The sequence below is a fragment of the Micromys minutus genome (assembly GCF_963924665.1).
Source record: "Micromys minutus genome assembly, chromosome: 1".
NCBI lineage: Eukaryota > Metazoa > Chordata > Mammalia > Rodentia > Muridae > Micromys > Micromys minutus.
Genome location: NC_137969.1, coordinates 24,321,649 through 24,341,592, shown reverse-complemented (window position 1 = coordinate 24,341,592; position 19,944 = coordinate 24,321,649). Strand labels below are relative to the sequence as shown.

The window sequence follows — 19,944 nt, the reverse complement described above, 5'->3', positions numbered from 1 at the left end:
AGTGTTCTTAACTGCCGAGTCATGTCTCTAATCCCAAACATAATTTCCAACATCCTAGCAGTGATATTAGAAGTCTAAGAAGAAACTGGTGAAATTCTAATAACTTATTAAAATTATATTATCACTTCCACATGTAATTGGTATTAAACCAATTAATGCACTGTTTTGTACTTTTCTGTTCTGTTCCTAATCTCTACTGAGAATGTCACTTACAATACAACCAAATGAATGTACAATATAACTAAATTAATGCAATTTTTTCCTTCACTAGAGATTCAGAAGATTAAAATAAAATATATAGCAAGGAAGTCTGTTTATAGTACAGATGATTTCAATATTAATCACTCACAACAGATGAACTAAAGATACAGGGAACAGGTCTAGTCAGGTCCTCTGAGCTAACATAAACCCAGTTCTCTGCTCTATGTACAGGGATAATCTCATAGCTGTCTCAAAGACCATGTCAGTTTCAAACATGCCGCAAATGCTTCAGTAAACAGTAACCATCCTGTTTCCTTCACTTTCCAAACACTGATTGTAGACACATTAGACAACCCAATCATTTTACTCACTTTCGAACTCTCACTATGAATGAAGCTCCTATGTATTCATGTGTTTTCTATATTAAGACATCATACAGATGACAGAATGGACACCATGTATCAGTAACGATACATACTTCATACTCAGTATAGTCTTACATACATTTCCACTTGATCCTTTGCTGTAGGGGACAATTCTGCCTCTGGAGAAGGAGAACCCTCTAACTTTTTGTGAATCTTCTCTTCTGTTATAAGACAAAAATTCAGAAAAAGTTAACATATATCCAGTAGTAATAAACACTAAACTTTAAGACATTTCTCAAGTAATTTTAATCAAATATAATACAGGATTTTTTTTTTTTTTTTGGGGGGGCTTACAGAGAACTCCATGCCAGTAGGTGTATCTTTAATAAGCACAGACCCACTGAGTATGCAGAAGGCACACTTGGTTGTGGGCTGAGTGAGAGTCCTTCATCAAGAAACCACACTTAACTGAAAGCCTGATGTTCCCTGTGTATTTATTAGACCAGAAGGAGTGAACATCTACCTGTTCAGATTCCAAAAATACTTTCTCACAAAATTCTGACTCATGGACTTTGTATTGACTCATTTTGATTAATACTAATGTGTAAAAAAAGCTCCTCATTACAGTTAGATCTGTGACATAACATGTAGGTATGTCATTCTGTGCTTCAGTACCAACAGAAACAAAGGGTATCCACTGAATTTGGTCAAGGATATTACCTTAAATTAAAAATAAGGTAGGCCCTTAACAGACAGCTTAGACAGCTTCAAGGGTGTATGCTGTACATTTCATTCAGAGTATGCAGCCACTTCCTGAAGTCCTGAACCTAAACAACTGAGAATGCCTGGGAAGCTGGCCTACCCCAAACACTCGAAGTGAAGCCTGAGAGGTACCCGTGGTTACAGCCCTCCTCTAGAGCAGAGGTTTCCCACGTGGCCACTGAGGGCTTCACTGAAGCCTCTTGCAGAGCTGAGGGTGATGAGAAGGGCCCCGTAGGGCTCTGGCTGCCCCATGTGCTCACCTTGCTCACTCTGTAGGTCTTTCAGTCTGCAGCAGAGCTCCTCTACTAAAGTCTCAATTCCAGAGCTCTGTGTGAAACAGAAGAAAGTCAGGTCACCACTAGGAGCAGGAAACAGGCTTTTATGTTACTACTGAGGACCACGAGTCTCCCAGTTTCCAAAAGGAATTATCAATTCTTAAATGAATCCCAGAGTTTAAAAACAGTCAAACTTAAAAACATGTAAAGCCAACCTAGTGTGAGCATCTTACTAATGAAGGACACTAAGTGGAACTTACTGATAAATTGTGGCAATGTGAATGTGTCTCCAAGAGGCTTCTGTCTTGCTCAATAAAGCAGATCAAGGATTAAGTATCCATCATCAGACAAAAGTTAGTCACCCACAAAAGCAACCTCAAGATTTTTAATAAGGATTCAAAACCTCCTTTGTCCTCTAGAATATTATAGCCTAAAGAAGCCTTCTTTCCCTTTCTTGTCTTTTCTTTTTTAAAAAGAACTCTCACAACTCCAACAGAAAGAGCTGCACAGAACACAGGTCAATGCTGAAGGCACACATGGAAGCTCTAGGTGATTTTAAGAGAGACGCAACCACATTTCTATAAAGAAATGCAAGGGGCCAGTGAGGTGGTCCAGCTGGTGGTAAAGACACTTGCCACCAAGCAGACAACATGAGTTCAATGCCCAGGACCAACAAATGTGCAAGAAAAGAATATGTTTCTAAAGTTCCACAGGCATGTGCATATGGAGAGAGCCTAAAAGGATTTGGTACCGAGGATAAAATGTGTCAAGCTTCTAAGAAAATGTGTACAAGTGTATAGCACAAGTACAAATCTTTTACTCATTTGAAATTCTCTTTTATTTGCAAGAAAGTAGAAAAATATTGTACAATCTTAGAAATTCTAGATTTACTCAGGGGCAAGCTATGTCTGGGTTGGAGTTTGTCTCTTTGAAAGGACACAGCTGGCCAGATGCAGAGAAGAGCCACCCAAGTTCCCGTGCCTCTGCTCTGCCTCTGAGGGCTAAAAATAAACTTTACCCATTTGCCGAACTCAAAATGACTCAGCAAAGTATGGCAGATATTCTTTAAAAAAAAAAAAATAATAAGCCCCCTTTACAGGGTTTTGGCTACAAGAAACAGATTTCAGTTAGGAAGGTAAATTGTAAATACCCACAGTTACTTTCTATCTGTAGAATATCCCAGTCTTCAAGAAGGAAAGGAGAAAATAGGTCAGAGGACAGCTACTTCTTACTTACAGCTCTAAAAAGCAGGCAGACAATACGCTCAACAGTGGTAGACTGCACAATCCCATCACTGAGGACTGCTTACCATAACGGTCAAGGTGTGATGAGGCCCGCAATTATAGTCCATTTCTCCAGGATACTGAAACTAGCACGGCTGTCAGCTGACACGGCGCATACTGTCTTGTACAAACAAGCCTATGTCACTGCTTGCAAACCTGGGGCTATCTCCGGTGCAGAACGTGGAACCTCTGGGGACTGCTTATCAAACTCCTTTCAACCTCTAAAATAGGCTACTATTTTCCGGGCCTGCAGAATGGCTATGACAACCTGTGAGCAGGGTACTCATATTATCTTTTAGTTAGTATAAGCTACACAGACACACAACTAGTTACACATGAAAGATTATATATATATATATATATATATACATATATATATATATATGTAAACAATACACCATATGCTATCATTTATTCATAGACTATATGTACATATCTTTATCTATATCTATATATACCCATCTTTTCAAATACAAGCAGCATAAGAAACAGTACCTTACTTCTTCCTATGCATAAATAAAGCTTTAATGACCAGGTTACTTCTTATCTAATTTTTTTACCTACACATGTGTATGCACACACTCAGACACATACCACTAATACCATGCACATTTTTAAAAACAGTACTAGAGACTGAACCTACTTTAGTTATTATTTTTAATAATCATTAGGTCACCATGGTATCCTAATAGCAAACTGAGAAACAAAGTCATCCGCCTACTATTGTATGGTGGCAAGTATTCTAATGAGTTCATTTAAGACTGTTACCAAGAAATTTCTTTCATTTCCATTTCTACTTATGATACATATTAAAAACTCAGTAACTATATTGTGGTAGGCTATCATATCCATAGGATTGCAGAAAATACTTATCTCCCCACTGTGACCAAACTCAATCACCAAATGTCCAAATATTTGGGAAGTACTCTGCAGAGCAAGAACACTCTAACATGCACAGTGAAGCCATGAGCAGGATGGGCATGTTCCAGGAGCTACTTAGAAGGCAGCCCTGGAAGCAAGGCTAGATACTCACTGAACAATCAACTCTCACCCAGTGTACAAGGTGTACAGACAGACAGACATACACCAGACAGGTCATATGGAGAACAAGGACTTGTCCTCTTGAAGTCTCTTCTCTAAGCACAGAGTTATGTGGTAGAGATTTGGGTTTGAAATCTCCATGCCTGGCTCTGAATTCCTGCCCTGCCACACACATGGGTATGCCTATTTCTCTAGCTCTAAACCTAAGAATACCTCCAGTTCTCTCTCAAAGCCTACCTAATTAATACATGGCTGATTGATGCACCGGTCAGACAGAGCTTATTGTCACCCAGGTTATATAAGTACCAGTGTCATTTCTAAATGTTGTATGTTTAACTTCTTCAAAACTGCCTTCAGTATCAATATTAAGACTGCCTCTAGCAGACAAGTACCCCTGTGGGCTGCTCTCTGCAACCTCCTTGGCCTGGTCCTCTGCTGGTGGCTATATGATGACATTAGGTCTACTACTTGATGATGTAAACTGAGTTTGGTCACGGCTTACAGCTGCTGTAACTATTTCTAGGTTTTCTTTTATCCCTTGCTTCTCACCCCAAAGAATTCTCAGAAATCTCCAACTCTCTCCAGGCTTCCTGTGCTTTTCAATTTAAACCTGTATCAGTCACAGGCCTGGTCTCATTATCTGCCTTATCAATACCAAGACTTCATGCTGCATTAAGCATCTTAAGTTAAGTTGTTCTTTCATGAAGAACTCATTGTACTGGATAGTCTCCAAGTGTTAAGATGGGTAACACCCTGAGCCCTACTAGAGAGCACCCAGTATGCAAGCACATTCTTTTTGTTTTATTTCATTTTTTGAGACAGGGTTTTCTCTATGTCTCATAGGTTGTCCTGGAACTCAGATCTGTAGACCAGGCTGGCCTCAAATTCTGAGATCTGCCTGCCTCTGCCTCCCAAGTGCTGGAATTAAAGGTATACACCACCACTACCAGGATGAAAGCAGTCTTAATTTCCATTTGAACATGGCACAAAGAGGTCTGGGGTCTAAAGCTATGGTAAACTACGTGGGCCCACATAAGCCACTTACCTATCCCAGGCTAGGTTTCCATATATGGAAACTAGTTGCAGTAGCTGATTATTGGACTTCCTGTGCTGGTTGGTACCTCATCTTTGTTCCTCTGTCGTTCCTAATGCTGCAGCCACACACTCTAAGTTTGTTTCATATTTACTGTCATGCTAAGAATATAAGAGATCGCTTTGTCTTTGTCTTTTATTTGCTGTTTTTCTGCTGCTGGATCACCCTTCTGAATGGTCAACAGGCACCAAGGGGCAGGGAGTCTCAAGCTTTCTTCTCAATGAAGCCTAATATCTCACAGCTCAGCCTGTCTCCAGAACATGAGTGCTAGAGTGCCACCCCTTCCTTAGCCCTCCTCCCCCATCCCCGGTGAAAATGCATTGGTAAGGGGGGCAACATGTACTTGTAGAATGCCAACTCCTGCTCCACAGACCATGCCTATTAACGCACCAGGCCTATCAAGACAGGAATCATTCCTACCCTGTTGCAGCTGCAAACAAGACCAGCAAAACTTCCCAGTGAACTCTGCTGATCTACAGTTGAAATCAAATACAGGCTCTCTTTTAGTTTCATGGATTAGAACCTTTAATTTCTATAGCAGAGCTGGAAGGGGAATGAAAAGAAGGCAAGGTGTGGGAAGAATGGCTACTGGAGACAGCACACAAGAGAGCCAATGCCGGGAGGTTTGAAAATCCTTACAAAATTTGGAACTGTCAGTGATAAGCTAGTAAACTCAAGACTACGACTAAGCAGACTGAACACATAGAGCCAGCTCACAAACTCTTGCCATCAGAGCCAAGAGCAGTACAAGAATTTAAAATCCCCAAACCAAAACTCTCTTCGCTCTGAGGCCCCAGTGAGACTGACAGAACTACATCTTTGAACACAGAAGGATGTCCAAAGTGCCTCCTGCTCTTACCATCATTTCTAACATCACCTGTGCTTTAATATGGATCAGGAGACAAGCACCCGCTGAATGAACACAAGCCACATGCAGGAAGACTGCACATTGCTTGGGTGGTGCGCATATGACACGGAGAAATTCAATCTGGGCCAGCACAGAGCTTAGTGGTGCAGTACCTACTTAGGCATGTGGGCCTAGGTCTCAGGCCAGCACTGTCTTCCCTACACGGTGACAGTGGTCTGAGATGCCAGCCACCAGGAGGATGGCATAGGATGCAGTTTGAGGGCAGCCTGGTCTAGATAATGAGATATTTTCCTAAAAAAAACAAAAACCAAAACCAAACAATGAACCTTGTTTATTCACTAATTTATTTTTGAGGCAGGTCTTACTCTGTAATTCAAAACTAACCTTAGACTTACCATCTTCTAGTCCCAGATACCAAATGCTGTGGTTACAGATATGACCCACCATGCCTGCCTGGAGAAGACATTTTTTATCTATGAAGTATAAATAGAGAAGGTCATTAATATGAAAGAAAACTGTTGTACAGAAAAGGCTTACATTTCCTTCTGGCCAGGTCCTCAGTTTGTCAAATACCACTAAGACTTCAATCTAGCCAATGGCTCATTGAAAAGGTACTACAAATACACAAGAGTCTATCAACATGAAAGAACACACCTTTAATCCCAGCAGTTAGGGAACAGAAGCAGGTCTCTGTGAGTTCCAGGACAGCCAGACCTAGCTACATAGTAAGATATTATCTCAACAAAACTACCACCACCACCAGCCACACCCACAGAGAGAAGGTGTTTCTCTTTTTAAAAAAGATATCTATCTATTATAGATACACTGTCACTGATTGCCGACACACCAGAAGAGGGCATCAGATCTTATTACAGATGGCTGTGAGCCACCATGTAGTTGCTGAGAATTGAACTCAGGACCTCTGGAAGAGCACTCAGTGCTCTTAACCACTGAGCCATCTCTCTGGCCCGAGCAAGGTGTTTCTTATAAGGCTAACATTTAATTGGTGCTGGTTCAGAGGTTCAGTCCATTACCATCAAGGCAGGAACATGACAGCATCCAGGCAGGCATGGTGCAGGAGGAGGGGAGTTTTAAAGTATGAATGGTCTGGTCTGATGTGTCTGTCTGTCTGAGCATTTTAAAGCCAGCACCCACAGTGACATACCTACTCCAACAAGGCTACACCAATAGTGCCTCTCCCCAGACCTAGCATATACAAACCATCACAGCCACCAAGTAGAAAAAAAAGGCAATGGAAACCCATGAGTAGGCCTTTGTAGGCTTCTAGTCTGGTCAAACGTTTGCTTCCTTATCTTCCAAAAGCTAACAAACCAAGCCTCAATTCCTCCTGGCCCCACAACCTGCTCTACATCATGCCTTTGCCACCATGATATACTGTAATCCCCAAAACTCTGAACCCAAACAAACACTTCCTCCCTAAAGCCAGGGTTACTGGATTCTGTAGTGTCCTGACTTCAGGGGAGAGTAACCAGCACTGTCCTCAGGACTGTCCCCAGAGGATATGGCATATAAACAGCAACTTCATCAATTTACAATTTTAAAAGTCCAAAGGGGGGAGAGAAAAAGAGCTGGGTATAGAATTTCCATGATGGAGAGTGAGAGGTGGAGTTCTTAAAGAGAAGAAAAGAAAAAACACCATCATTATATCCAAAGAGAATAGTCAAAATTAACAATGGAAATCTAGGGTTAGCTTCCCAGGGTGATGTGGAAGAGTTCTCTAGAGTCACAGAACTTATGGAATGTCTCTCTATATTGAAGGAATTTATCATGATGACTTACAGTCTTACAGTCTGTAGTCCAACTATCTGAACGATGGTCAGCTGTAAATGGGAAGTCCAAGAATCGGGTAGCTGCTCAGTCCCACAAGGCTTGTTGTTTTACCTGGTTTTCTGTATATCTGGAATCCTTAGAAGTAAATCCCAACAGATGTCCTGGCAAGTGAATGCAAGCAGGAGAAGAAGGAACTTCTTCCAAAGTCCTTATGTATGTCTCCAGCAGAAGGTGTGGCCCAGATTAAAGGTGTGTAGCACCACGCCTGGATCTGGGACTTGTTTTGTCCCAGGCTGACCTTGAACTCAGAGATCTCCTTGCCTTAGTCTCCTGGGATTAAAGGTTTGTACTGCCTTGTGTGAGCCTAAGCTTTTCATGGCCACTATCCTCAAGATCTACATGCCAAGATCCAGGTCAGAAACTTGTGTCTACCAGCCTCAAGATCTGGATCACAAGTGAGCCCTCCAATTCTGGGTTATAGTTCATTCCGGGTATAGTCAAGTTGACAAGCAGGAAAGCAGGTTTTTACAAATAATTGTGAGTTGTCTAAGAACATAGTGTGAGGTGGGTGTAAGAGGACAGGACAGGGACTAGGACAAGGACTAACATAGAGCAAGTAAGACATGCGCAGCAGGATACAGCCAGGTGAGTAAACTACATAGGTCATCAGATGAAGAAAACTGCCAAGCAGCACATCCTGGTTCAGGAAGAAAGTAGAGGCTGAAGCCCTCTCAGTTCAGCCTTCCACTGTGACAGTATTTAAAACTGCACCATCTCATCACCATCTCACTACTCACATTTAAAAACATTGAGTAGTTACATTTCAAAGATTTCACCTTAAGGGTGGGGGGCAAAATATGAATTGATAGTATTTGTTTAAACAGATGATCACATTCTAAAGCAAATTTAGCAGACTGTATTTTTTATATAAAGATCTTTTTAAAAAGTAAACTCATTTTCTGAAAAAGAAAACAAATCTGAGTTATAAACAAATATGGTACTTAGGGCATAAGAAGTTCTAGCCCACTTCTAGGAATATATCTAAAAGAAGCAAACATACAACAGAGACACTGCACAGAGTATCCAGACAGCACAATGAATCAGCTCTAAGTCAGCTATCAAACCGTGACCACTGTGTTACAATGCTGTTGCAATATTATTTGATGAAATTTAATAGGATGCAATAATGATTTGTTTGTTTGTTCGTTTAAAGACAGAGTTGGGATACATAGCTCAGTACCAGAGCTCTAACCAAGTAGACTCAAGTCTAAAACAATAGTGGAGCACTAGTTAGAATACTACATACAAAAATATTTATATATATTTAGTTTTTGTTCTTGTTTTATTTGTTTGTTTTTGAGACAGAGGTTCTCTGGCTGTCCTGGAACTCATTCTGTAGACCAAGCTGGCCTTGAACTCAAGAGATCCACTTGTCTCTGCTTCCCAAGTGCTGGATTAAAGGCATGCACTATCAGCAGCCTACAAATACATTTTATATAAAAAAAAGAAAGAAAAGTAAGGCCATGCATGGTGGGCACGCCTTTATTTTTGGCACTCAGATCTCTGTGAGCCTGAGGCCAGCCAGCTTGGAGTACATATTGAGTTCCAGGCCAACCAGGGATACATAGTAGAACCCTGTTTTAAAACAAAGAAAACAAAACAAAATAAATAAATAAATAGATAAATCCCAAGATATGAAAGTTTATAAAGTAAAAATGTTAGCCTATCTATAGTGAGATGAGTATTTATTTCTAGGTTATTTTTGTCAAGTTGTTGTATGTGTAAACTTCTAAAGGCACCCCATTTCCCCTAAGCATTAGAAAACAGGAACTTACTTCATCAGAAGCAGAGCGCAGACACTGGACAGCAGCCTGCTTTTTCATCTCCTCCAGTGTTAGATCGGAACACTTCTTCTTACTCCTTCCCCATTTCTTGTAAGCTCCTTTCTCCCAGCCCAAGATGTCATTCTCCTGCAATGAGATTGCACCAGGTTAGATGACTAAGACTAGAAAACAAGTTTAAGGAGCCCTGCACACAACAGCTTACATATACGGTCTTAGGATCATACTGATGTAAACAGATACCATGACCAAGGCAACTCTTATTGTCCATTATCATGAAGTTGGGGCACGGAAGCATCCAGGCAGGCATGGGGGAAAAGGAGTTAGGAGTTCTACATCTTTTTTCTGAAGATTTATTTATTTTATATATGTGAGTACACTACTGCTGTCCTTAGACATACCAGAAGAGGGCATCAGATCCCATTACAGATGGTTGTGAGCCACCATGTGGTTGCTGGGAATTGAACTCAGGACCTCTGGAAGAGCAGTCAGTGCTCTTAACCGTGGAGCCACCTCTATATCTTGATCTGAAGGCTGCTAGCCAAATACTGACTTCCAGGCAGCTAGAGTGGGGGGGGGGGTGTCTTAAGCTCATGCCCACAGTGATATCAAACAAAGCCATACCTCCTAATAGTGCCAATCCTATTGACCAAACATATACAAACCATCACATGTACATTTCCTACTTAATATTTACTCACAAGATAAGCACCTTAGAGCACAGCACTCACTTGGATTCTGTTTAGATTATTTATCATCTCAGTAACCTGACTCCTTGCAGTGGTTAAAATGCTTACTGGCAAACAAGTCAACTCATGCTGTGCATAAACAAAAATGTGGCTGAAATCCAATATAAATTCTATGCTATATACTAAATTTTCCAATCATTTCTACTTTTCAGTAAAATATTCAAGTTATGGTAAGGTTTTTACATCTTAAGAGTTAAATGATTAAATTCCTATTTCTCTACCTTACTGTCTAAAAAACACCCAACAGATGTAAAACATTTTATAGGGATTGCCAGTTTCTTATTTTCCCTGGCTTATGTATGTCAGAATAAAGATCTAAAGTTAATTTCAGAAGCAAGAAGGCAGAGGGGGGACGTCAACCATGAAACCACACAGTAAAAACCAGAAAACCAGGTGTGCTTCCATTAGTTTTACATGTGCAGTTAAAGAATACCTCTACAGATTCATGGTAGTGCTTGCATAATTGTGTATCCCACCATTACCCATGACACAGAGTCTTTGGCTATATACTATTGCAATATAGGTTTACTTAGCTTTTCTCCTAAAGCAGAAATTTATGAAATCATTTTCTATCACTGTGCTAGTGTGTTTTGCTTGCAAGGCCCTTCATTTGATAAAGTGATTAAACAGTAGAAAGATGAGATGTAAAAAAGAGCAGACAGAGCAGAGGATGATGGAATGGGGGAAGTTCCTATTCAGAAGGGCCCAGCTCTCAGGAAACAGACAAAAGCAAATGATGGGCCTGGGCTATAGAAGGAAAAGAACCACAACCATACAGTCCATCCATCTTTGAAAGAGCAGAATGCAAATTATCAACTGCCAACCCAGTTTTCATGTTGATCCAAAACATAAAAGTTACTCTTAGGCTGCCAAATGAGTAGGAGCAGACCACCCCTGCATGGCTCACACACTCAGAACCTGCAATAGGCATTTGCTGGCCATGTTTTCAGATCTCATTTTTAAACGAATGATGTTATACCCACTTTCTAAGGAAACAATTCTGTTGGCCGAATGAGCGTGGTCAGTATTTTCATTTATTGACTGTGTTTAACTGAACTACATCTGAGAACCAACACATCTATTACCTGATGGAGACAGGATGTATACTATAACAAGAACATGGTTCTGAGCCTTAACAGTGTTGACTCAAAGCTTCTTCAAGAATGACAAAATGCTCTAAGCTCCTGTAGTTTGCACTATATTTAAGTAAAATAAAATAAAGTAGGGCTGGAAAGATGAGTCAGCAGTTAAGAGAACTGGTTGGTCTTCTGGAGGATCTGGGTTTGATTCCTAGCCCCTACATGGCAGTTCACAACTACCTGTAACTTCAATTCTGGGTGACTCAATACCCTCTTCTGGCCTTTTTAAGCACCAGGCATGCAAGGGGTACATAGATACACATGAAGGAAAACATCCATACACAGGCAATAAAAAGGGGTGGGAGAGAAAGAAGGAAAGAACATGGAGGAGCATCATTTGCAAATTGCTGTATATGGATGAAGCTTAGTTCTATCTGAACTGAGATTACCTTTCCTCTTACTGAGCATCCAGAGCCTGAAATCTATTATAGCTCAGTAAAGGTGAAATACAATCAGTAGTATGAACTGCAAACTCACAAGTACAATTTGACAGCATGTGTCAAACATCTTAAGCATGTACTTCATCTACTAAACCTACTTCTGGGAATTCCTAAAGGAATAATCACTAATGTAAAAGATTTAGCAAAGCTAGGTTAACTGTATCACTGTCAGTTATGGCAAGCAAGGGAAGACAGCCTCAATGTCAAATGGGAGAGCACTGGCTAAGTAAGGTGTGATCCATGCAGACATCGGACAGGGCAGCTACTAAGGGATCTGAAGTGCACTGGAATGGAAAACAGTTGTAAGACAGGAGCTTAATACAGTGTGATCTTATTTTAGTCTGTCTCTGTCTGCACCCCTCTATCTATCTATCTGTCTGTCTGTCTGTCTACCTACCTACCTATTTGAGAAAAATGTTATGTTTCCAATGAACAAAACAATATATTTATCATATATACTGTCTTATGAGTCATACGCCAAAAAGCTTTACATTCAAAGCTTCTAAGAGGACAGAATCAAGAAAAGGCCTGAATCTAGTATCTGGCAGCAGTCTTAGGTTTCCTGCCTGGCAGGCCTTTGTTTGTACATGGAGAAAAAGCCATCCTCTTACCAGGGTGTCTTCCCTTTGGTATTAGGCTTCAACACTGATTTCAGCATAAGCCTCACTAGTTGGAGCAGCACAGTCTAGCAGGAAGAAGTGAGCCAACCATTCTGGGATGACAATTATTAAGAAAATGCTTAAGAGGCAGGTAACATTTAGCATGTCCCCAATGTTCGTCCATGCTGTAATAACATGAATCAGTGTTTTACTCCTGTTTAGGACCAAATTAATACAAACTGTATGGTTGGAGTGTGTTTTGTTTACCTATCCATCCACAGATGTTTAAGCTATTTTCACTTTTGGCTAGCAGCCACATTGCTTTGAACACTCAAATACAAGCCTTGGCATAGATACTGATTTTCAATGCTCTTCGGTATAGATAGAAGGTAGACAGACAGAGGTACTGGACTGCATTTGGACTGTGTTTAATCTAATCTCTAAAGAACTACTTGACTTTCCCAAAGCTGCTGCTATACAGTCACATCAGCACCCTGCATCATCTGGGACTGTGTTCCTCACTGTGGCCACCTTGTAATGACAACTAATGCTAACCCCCTTCCTGTGGACTGAATGTCATTAGCACATTGTCTCTGACAAATGTAACTTGGGGCTTTTCTCTGTGCTGAGCTGCAAGAGGTCCTAACCTACCTGCCTGCAAATTCTGGAGAATATGACCTGCCTCTTCACCTCCATGATAGTATTATCTGAAGTGTCAAAGGTTTTGCTTTGATAAGGTCTTATTAGGCCTGGAGAGATGGCTCAGTGATTAAGAGCTCTGGCTGATTTTCCAGAGGACCTGAGTTCAATTCCCAGAAACCACTTGGTGGCTCAGAACCATCTGTAATAGGATCCCATGTACTCTTCTGGTGTGTCTGAGGACAGCTACAGTGTACTCACATATATAAAGAAATAAATCTTTTTAAAAGGGTCTGATTAATTTATATTTCCTATAAATTCATAATTTAATTCACATTTAAGCAACCAATGTCTAACCCAAGTTTTTAGCCCTTATATTCAAGTGTCTGGACCACTGTGAGCTAATTTTTCAATATGGTAGGAGAAAGAGTTAAGCTTCATTTTCTTTTTTAGTATCATAAAAAACAAACAAACAAATAAACAACAACAACAACAACAAAAACCAAGGAATGCTTTGTGAATCTGCGAGGCATTCCTGTATAGCAGGCAACTAATCTTCTCTGCAAGCTCCATTTTATTGCACATGCTGCTGAAATGAGCACACCTTCATTCTCTGTTCCATTAGCAGAAATAATGTTTTTCCACATTGTTGTTAACCACAGACAAAAGGGCTATCAGTGACTTAAGGCTTGTAGTCATAAGCCAGGATTAAAGTATCTTATCAGACTCTTATAGGAAAATCTGGAATTGGGAAATAAACCCTCTAAAGTTGCTGTCTTTTTCTTTGTTTCCAAGAATGTTGGGCTATTGTGCATACTACTTGTTTCCCATATAAAGTTTAGGATTCACTCTCTTCAATATACTCTCTTCAATATACAATTCACTCTCTTCAGCCAGGGTTTTGACAGGCTGGGGAGCACTACCATTTTAATGATAACAAGTTTGTTCACCATGAACACATTTTCCCATTTGGGTTTTAAGGCCTTTACACATTTAATGCCTTCTTACAAAAGTCTCACACTCCTGCTAAATGTATGCCTAATATTTTGCTTTTGAAACTACTATAAATGGAACTGTCTTTAGGATGCCCCTACCCTTCTGTATCTCTCCCTCCCCTATTTCTTGTTTTGTTTTGTAATACTGGGAATAAACCCAGGACCTCCACAAACTAAGCAAATGCTCTACCACTGAAATGTAACCCTAGTGCCAAGTGCCCCACCACATCCAATCTGGATATTCAACCCTTAATAGGTATCTTATTGTCTACAAAATTATGTCTTATCTGACTAGAGATAGTTCGACTCCTTTCCAATATGGATGCCTTTTCTTCTTAACTGTCCTGTTAATGGCCAGTCATAAAAAGGATTTTATGTATTTTATCTCTGATAATGTCCTCAAACAATACTTACAAGGCATTTGTAAAACCACATCTTTTCCTGATGCCTGCTTATTAATATACTGGTATGATTTGCGACTTAAAAATCTGTTAAAAATTTCACTGCATTACAGACACGCAGAGTTGTTTACCCTCTAAGTTGTTTCAAGCTGAATGCACTAGGAAACATAAAACCTGTAACGAAAGCTGCATAAAAATATAGCATCGCACATAGACCTTTTATATTCTGTTCTTTCCACTTATTTCATGATCTCCCACTTGATATTTTTATTTTACATATTGTATAATGTATTATAAATTATTAAATATTTTATTAAACTAAACTAACCATATTTTAAAAACAATATAGTATAAAAGGACCCAAAATACTTCTATTTTGTACTGAATATAAATGCACCCACTGCTGAGTTCATGCTGAACTGGCCTCAGCTAAGTCACCTAGCTGCACATGAAGAAGCAGGGCTAGCCCTTACTTGGTTTGTTTCCAAGCTTCAGTGTGACTGGGGCTTCTGCTCTGACTCTCTGGCTGCCTCCTTTCAGCTTGGTTTTGACCTAGCTCCCCTTAGGGCAGATGGTGATGACACTGGGCATCATATTTTCACACCTCTCCTGAGCAGACCCTTGAAGGCAGGCCCTGATACTTTGCTTTTAGCCACCTAGGGCCTTAAGTGGAACAAGAGTATAAAGAAGCAAGAACTATTCTGAAAATGAGGGTGTGATGGTTTGCATATGCTTGGCTCAGGGAGTGGCACTATTAGAAGGTATGCCCATGTTGGAGGAAGTGTGTACTCTGGGGGTGGGCTTGGAGGCACTCCTCATAGCTGCCTGAGGATACTCAGTCTGTTCCTGGCTTCCTTTGGATGAAGGTGAACTCTCAGTTCCTCTTGCACCAAGCCTGCTTGGATGCTGCCATGCTCCCACCTTGATGATAATGGACTCCACCTTTGAACCTGTAAGCCAGCCCCAATTAAATGTTGTCATTTTTAAGACTTGCCTTGGTCATGGTATCTGTTCACAGCAATAAAACCCTAACTAAGACAGAAGTTGGTACCAGGGACTGGGGTATTGCCTGACCATGCTTTTGTTTGGAAGAATGTGGATTTTGGGACTTTGGATTTGGAAAGTTGTTGGAAGGCTTTAAATGGGGTTTAACAGGCTATCCTAGTAAGAATATGGAAGACTTTGTTACTGAGAGTGATGTGAAATGTGTTGACTTGGATCAAGTGGTTTCAGTGGAGAATTTTAGTAAGTGGCCAAGAGACTGTTTTTGTATTATTTTGGTGAAGAACATGGATGCTTTTTGCCTTTGTCCAAAGAGTCTGCCTGAGTTTAAGATAAGAGATTTAGATTAATTGCTTTAAAAAAAGGAAGTCTCAAAACAGCCTGGTGTAAATTCTGTTGTGTGGTTACTAAAGCTCACCCTTATGAAGAGCATTTTTAAAAAAGGAGCAAGTTGAGAAAGGAAAGATACAAAATATAGGGGGCATGTTCCAGCTCCGGCAAGCAACAGAACTTGGCAGCTTTGGCCATGTGGCTCTGGTCTTATAATTAAGAGAAGGAGACTCTGGGACAACTAATGCTGGTGAGCTGGAGCTAAGAAATTAGTGGTGATTAAGAAGAGACCAGCATCACTGAGGTGATATGTTCTGAGAAGTTTTCTGAGAGGACAAAAAACTGTGTTCCAGAGATAGCCAAGGTCGTACCTTATGCTGCAGCTGTACTTGGTAATGTGTAAGAATCACCCAGGTGGTACTGGTTTTGAAGGGATGAAGGTGTCAGGAAGAACAGCTGAGGCTTGGGACTGTAAAAGGCCATGTTGTAGTTGACAATCCAGGATTGAAGGGGTCATGCAAAGGATTTGAAGCTTGGCACCATGAAGGAAGCCTATGAGAGGCTATTGGTGAAGCCTAGTTGCAGCAGAAGACCCCAGTGTATTGGAGATGCCAGTACCATGGGATGATCACCAAGAACAACTGCAAAGGTGTAGTGGACCAACCTGAGCTTAAAGTGCTACAGAGAACAGAGCAATCCAAATTAATCCTTCCCCTTTCGGGCTTTGTTGTGTGTGTGTATGTGTGTGTGTGTATGTGTGTGTGTGTGTGTATGTGTGTGTGTGTGTTTTATGTATATATGTTTGTTTATTGTCACAGCAACAGAAAGTTCACTGATATATAAGTTAATAAAAAGTACTATCTATGATCCACTTAAAGTCGACTGGTTGATAAACATAAATCGGTAGACATGTGATAAACAGTTTACTCAAAACACTGAATAAGATAAACTGTGTTTTTCACAGCCCTATTCTGGAAATCAGAACAATATCAAGTACCAAAACCAGATGAGGCAGAAGAGCTCCTTGGGAAACTATTTATCAGCAGCTGCTTTTTCTAGACACACTTGAGAGGTGACATAAGGTTAAGTAAGACTTTGACTGACTTCCTCATGCTGTCTTCATTCACAAAGAAGATTGGGAACTGGAGGAAGAAAAAGGACACGGCATTCTAAAATACAGCTGGTGTTACCGCCGTCTGCTGCTAAGCACCCACCCTGCCTCCCACATCTTCCTGTTAACAGCCTCCCCGAGAACAGAGCCCAGTGAGTCTGAATGAGACTGTGTTCCCTCCCCCAGCATGCACACTATCATCAACTTTAGGCCCTAGGTGGCTAAAAGCAAAGTATCAGGGCCTGCCATCAAGGGTCTGCTCAGGAGAGGTGTGAAAATATGATGCCCAGTGTCATCACCGTCTGCCCTAAGGGGAGCTAGGTCAAAACCAAGCTGAAAGGAGGAGGCAGCCAGAGAGTCAGAGCAGAAGCCCCAGTCACACTGAAGCTTGGAAACAAACCAAGTAAGGGCTAGCCCTGCTTCTGCATGTGCAGCTAGGTGACTTAGCTGAGGCCAGTTCAATTCAGACCTTTTAGGTGCTTGTGAATGGCAACTATGACCAGAATTGAAGCTGTTGATGATCCACTAACCTTTCATCCCACTGCTTAGAAAAGTTACCTGCTGCTAGAAGAGACAGAAAGCTCCAAATGGACTCTTCAGGGCAACTGGATCTACTTCTGTCCTCTATGTCTTCCCTAAACAGAGGTTGTCTCCTCTGTGGCTTCCTAACTTCAGTGGCCCAAAGTCTATATCCCCACTACCATGTATCTCCTCCTGTTGGCTGAAAGAATGCTGGCCTCTTGTCTCTAACCCACAACAGCTGATTCTTCAGCATCTTCTCCTGCTTGCTCTCAGTCTCACCATATTTTCTAACCTATTCATGGACCTCTGGTGTCCCTGTGCCCAAACTCTGCCCAATCAAGTGTTTTGTTGCTCTGCAAACTGTCAAATGCCTTTTATGAACCCATTCTTAGTTGTCTCTGAGTCCAATGCTGTGTAAGGCATGCATAATGCCATAATATTTAAGTAAAATGTAGAAACTGAACCTTAAATCTAATACTTATCAAGACTTCTTTGTGCCATTAAACTATTATTTTTTTAAAGATTTATTTATTATATATGAGCACACTGTAACTGTTTTCAGACACACCAGAAGAGGGCATCAGATTTCATTACAGATGGTTGTGAGCCACCATGTGGTTGCTGGGAATTGAATTCGGGACCTCTGAAAGAACAGTCAGTGCTCTTAAGCACTAAGCCATCTCTCCAGCCCCTTAAAACTATTCTTAAACACATACTGCTAGGTAACTGAGGGGTGGGGTTTACAGAATCGCAACACATACAAATAAAAAACTATAAAGAGCCTAGAAAGGTAGCTTAGTAAGATTAAAAGCCTATTACAGCTCTTCCAAGGACATGAATTCTGTTCTTAGCACTTACATTAAGTGAGTGGAACTCCAGTTCCAGAGGGTCTGATGCCGCTAACTTCCTTAGGCTTCCATACACATGCACAGACACACATGATTAAGAACAATTTTCAAAAAATGTTAAAAAAAAAAATCTACAATGTGGTTCAGTTGGTTGGGTGCTTGCCTTAGTCTTCAGGAAACCCTGGGTTCAATTAATAGCATCACATCACTGGGCATGGTGGTGCACTACCGTAATCCTAGCACTTGTAGAGGCAAAAGTTCAAGGTCATCTTTAATTATGAAGTAAGCAAGACCAGCCTAGCTTACAGAAAACTATATCTCAAAAGGGGGAGGGGCACAGCCCTGGAGAGATGGCTCAGCAGTTAAGAGCACTGACTGCCCTGCCTGAGTTCAAATCCCAGCAACCACATGGTGGCTCACAACCATCTGTAATGAGATCTGATGCCCTCTTCTGGTGTGACTGAAGACAGCAACAGTGTACTAAGCAGGCGCGGCAGCCAACTGTAATCTTAGTACTTGGTCAGAGAACTCCAGAGGCAAGCCTGCTAGGCAAGCTGGAATTGGCATAATCCACATTTAATAGCCCTGCTAATAAGTAGAGAGGAAGTTAATCTGATACCATAGGCCTCTGCTTGCACCTACACACATTTAAATATGTACAAGCCCCCACCCCATTTTCATACAGGTCCTATCTCACAGCTCCAACATAGTATGTATTCCCCAGCTATCATCTGTTTGTCTATAAGCAAAGAACCAGAACTTGGGAAGAGGACCAAATTTGGGTGGGTACATGCTGTTCCTTTGATCTCTTACCCCAACTTGTTACAATAAATAAACCAAAGAACTCCTGACCAAATCTTTCTGAGCCATGCACATATACTCTCCTTTGACTACATCTACATGTTACCTCGACACCCCACAGCACTTAGTACATAAACACCTTGCCTTAGGAAACATATTGCTGTTGATTAAATCTTCTAGACTGAGACTCCAGACTGAGACTTATAACAAACAAATGTAAGAAATGAGAAATTAGGGCCTGGAGAGATGGCTCAGAGGTTAAGAGCACTGGCTGCTCTTCCAAATGTCCCGAGTTCAATTTCCAGCAACCACATGGTGGCTTGCACCATCTGTAATGGGATCTGATACCCTCTTCTGGTGTCCAAGTGTATATGCAGGCAGAACTCTATACATAATGAGAAGTTAAAAGTCTTACTGACTACAACTCATTCCCCATAAATTGTAGAATCAATGAGAAATGTGCTCATTTCTGGAAATACAATTCTCCTGTGTTTATAGAAATAACTCTATTTTACATTTTCTAGAAAGATGGCAATAAATGAAAAAGCAAATTCCAAAATAACACATCTGCTGATCATGAGGTTTTCAATCCCTTCAGAACCTTACTTGAGCAGATGTGTTGGTACATGTATTCCTAACACTTGGAAGAGTAATGCAGGAATACCATGTTCAGGTTCAAGACTATCCTGGGATATCAAAGTAAAACAGAAGCTAAAAATAAACAAAAAACACGAAACAAAATTTTACTTGACCTAGTTGCTAGCCAGGGCAATAAACAACCTAAAAGTCAGTACAGTGCAGATGTGCCCAACCCAAGGATGACAACACTCACTCCAGACTGCTGAAGT

The 19,944-nt window shown here is 40.9% G+C and overlaps 1 protein-coding gene across 6 annotated transcripts in view; it reads right to left on the bottom strand.

Annotated features, from left to right (window-relative positions):
• Positions 1-19,944, bottom strand: part of KIAA0232 — a 56,578-nt gene that overhangs the window by 17,005 nt on the left and 19,629 nt on the right. For 5 of the 6 annotated variants that reach the window (XM_080928464.1, XM_080928461.1, XM_080928462.1 and 2 more), the window contains exons 3-5: positions 9,515-9,649; positions 1,589-1,655; positions 706-787 (exon numbers count right to left, since the gene is read on the bottom strand). In XM_080928464.1, coding sequence (XP_080784590.1) covers positions 706-787; positions 1,589-1,655; positions 9,515-9,649 — 284 coding nt within the window. Of the gene's footprint in view, positions 1-705; positions 788-1,588; positions 1,656-2,912; positions 2,999-9,514; positions 9,650-19,944 lie in introns of those variants that run through there. The other variant, XM_080928465.1, reaches the window with a different exon arrangement.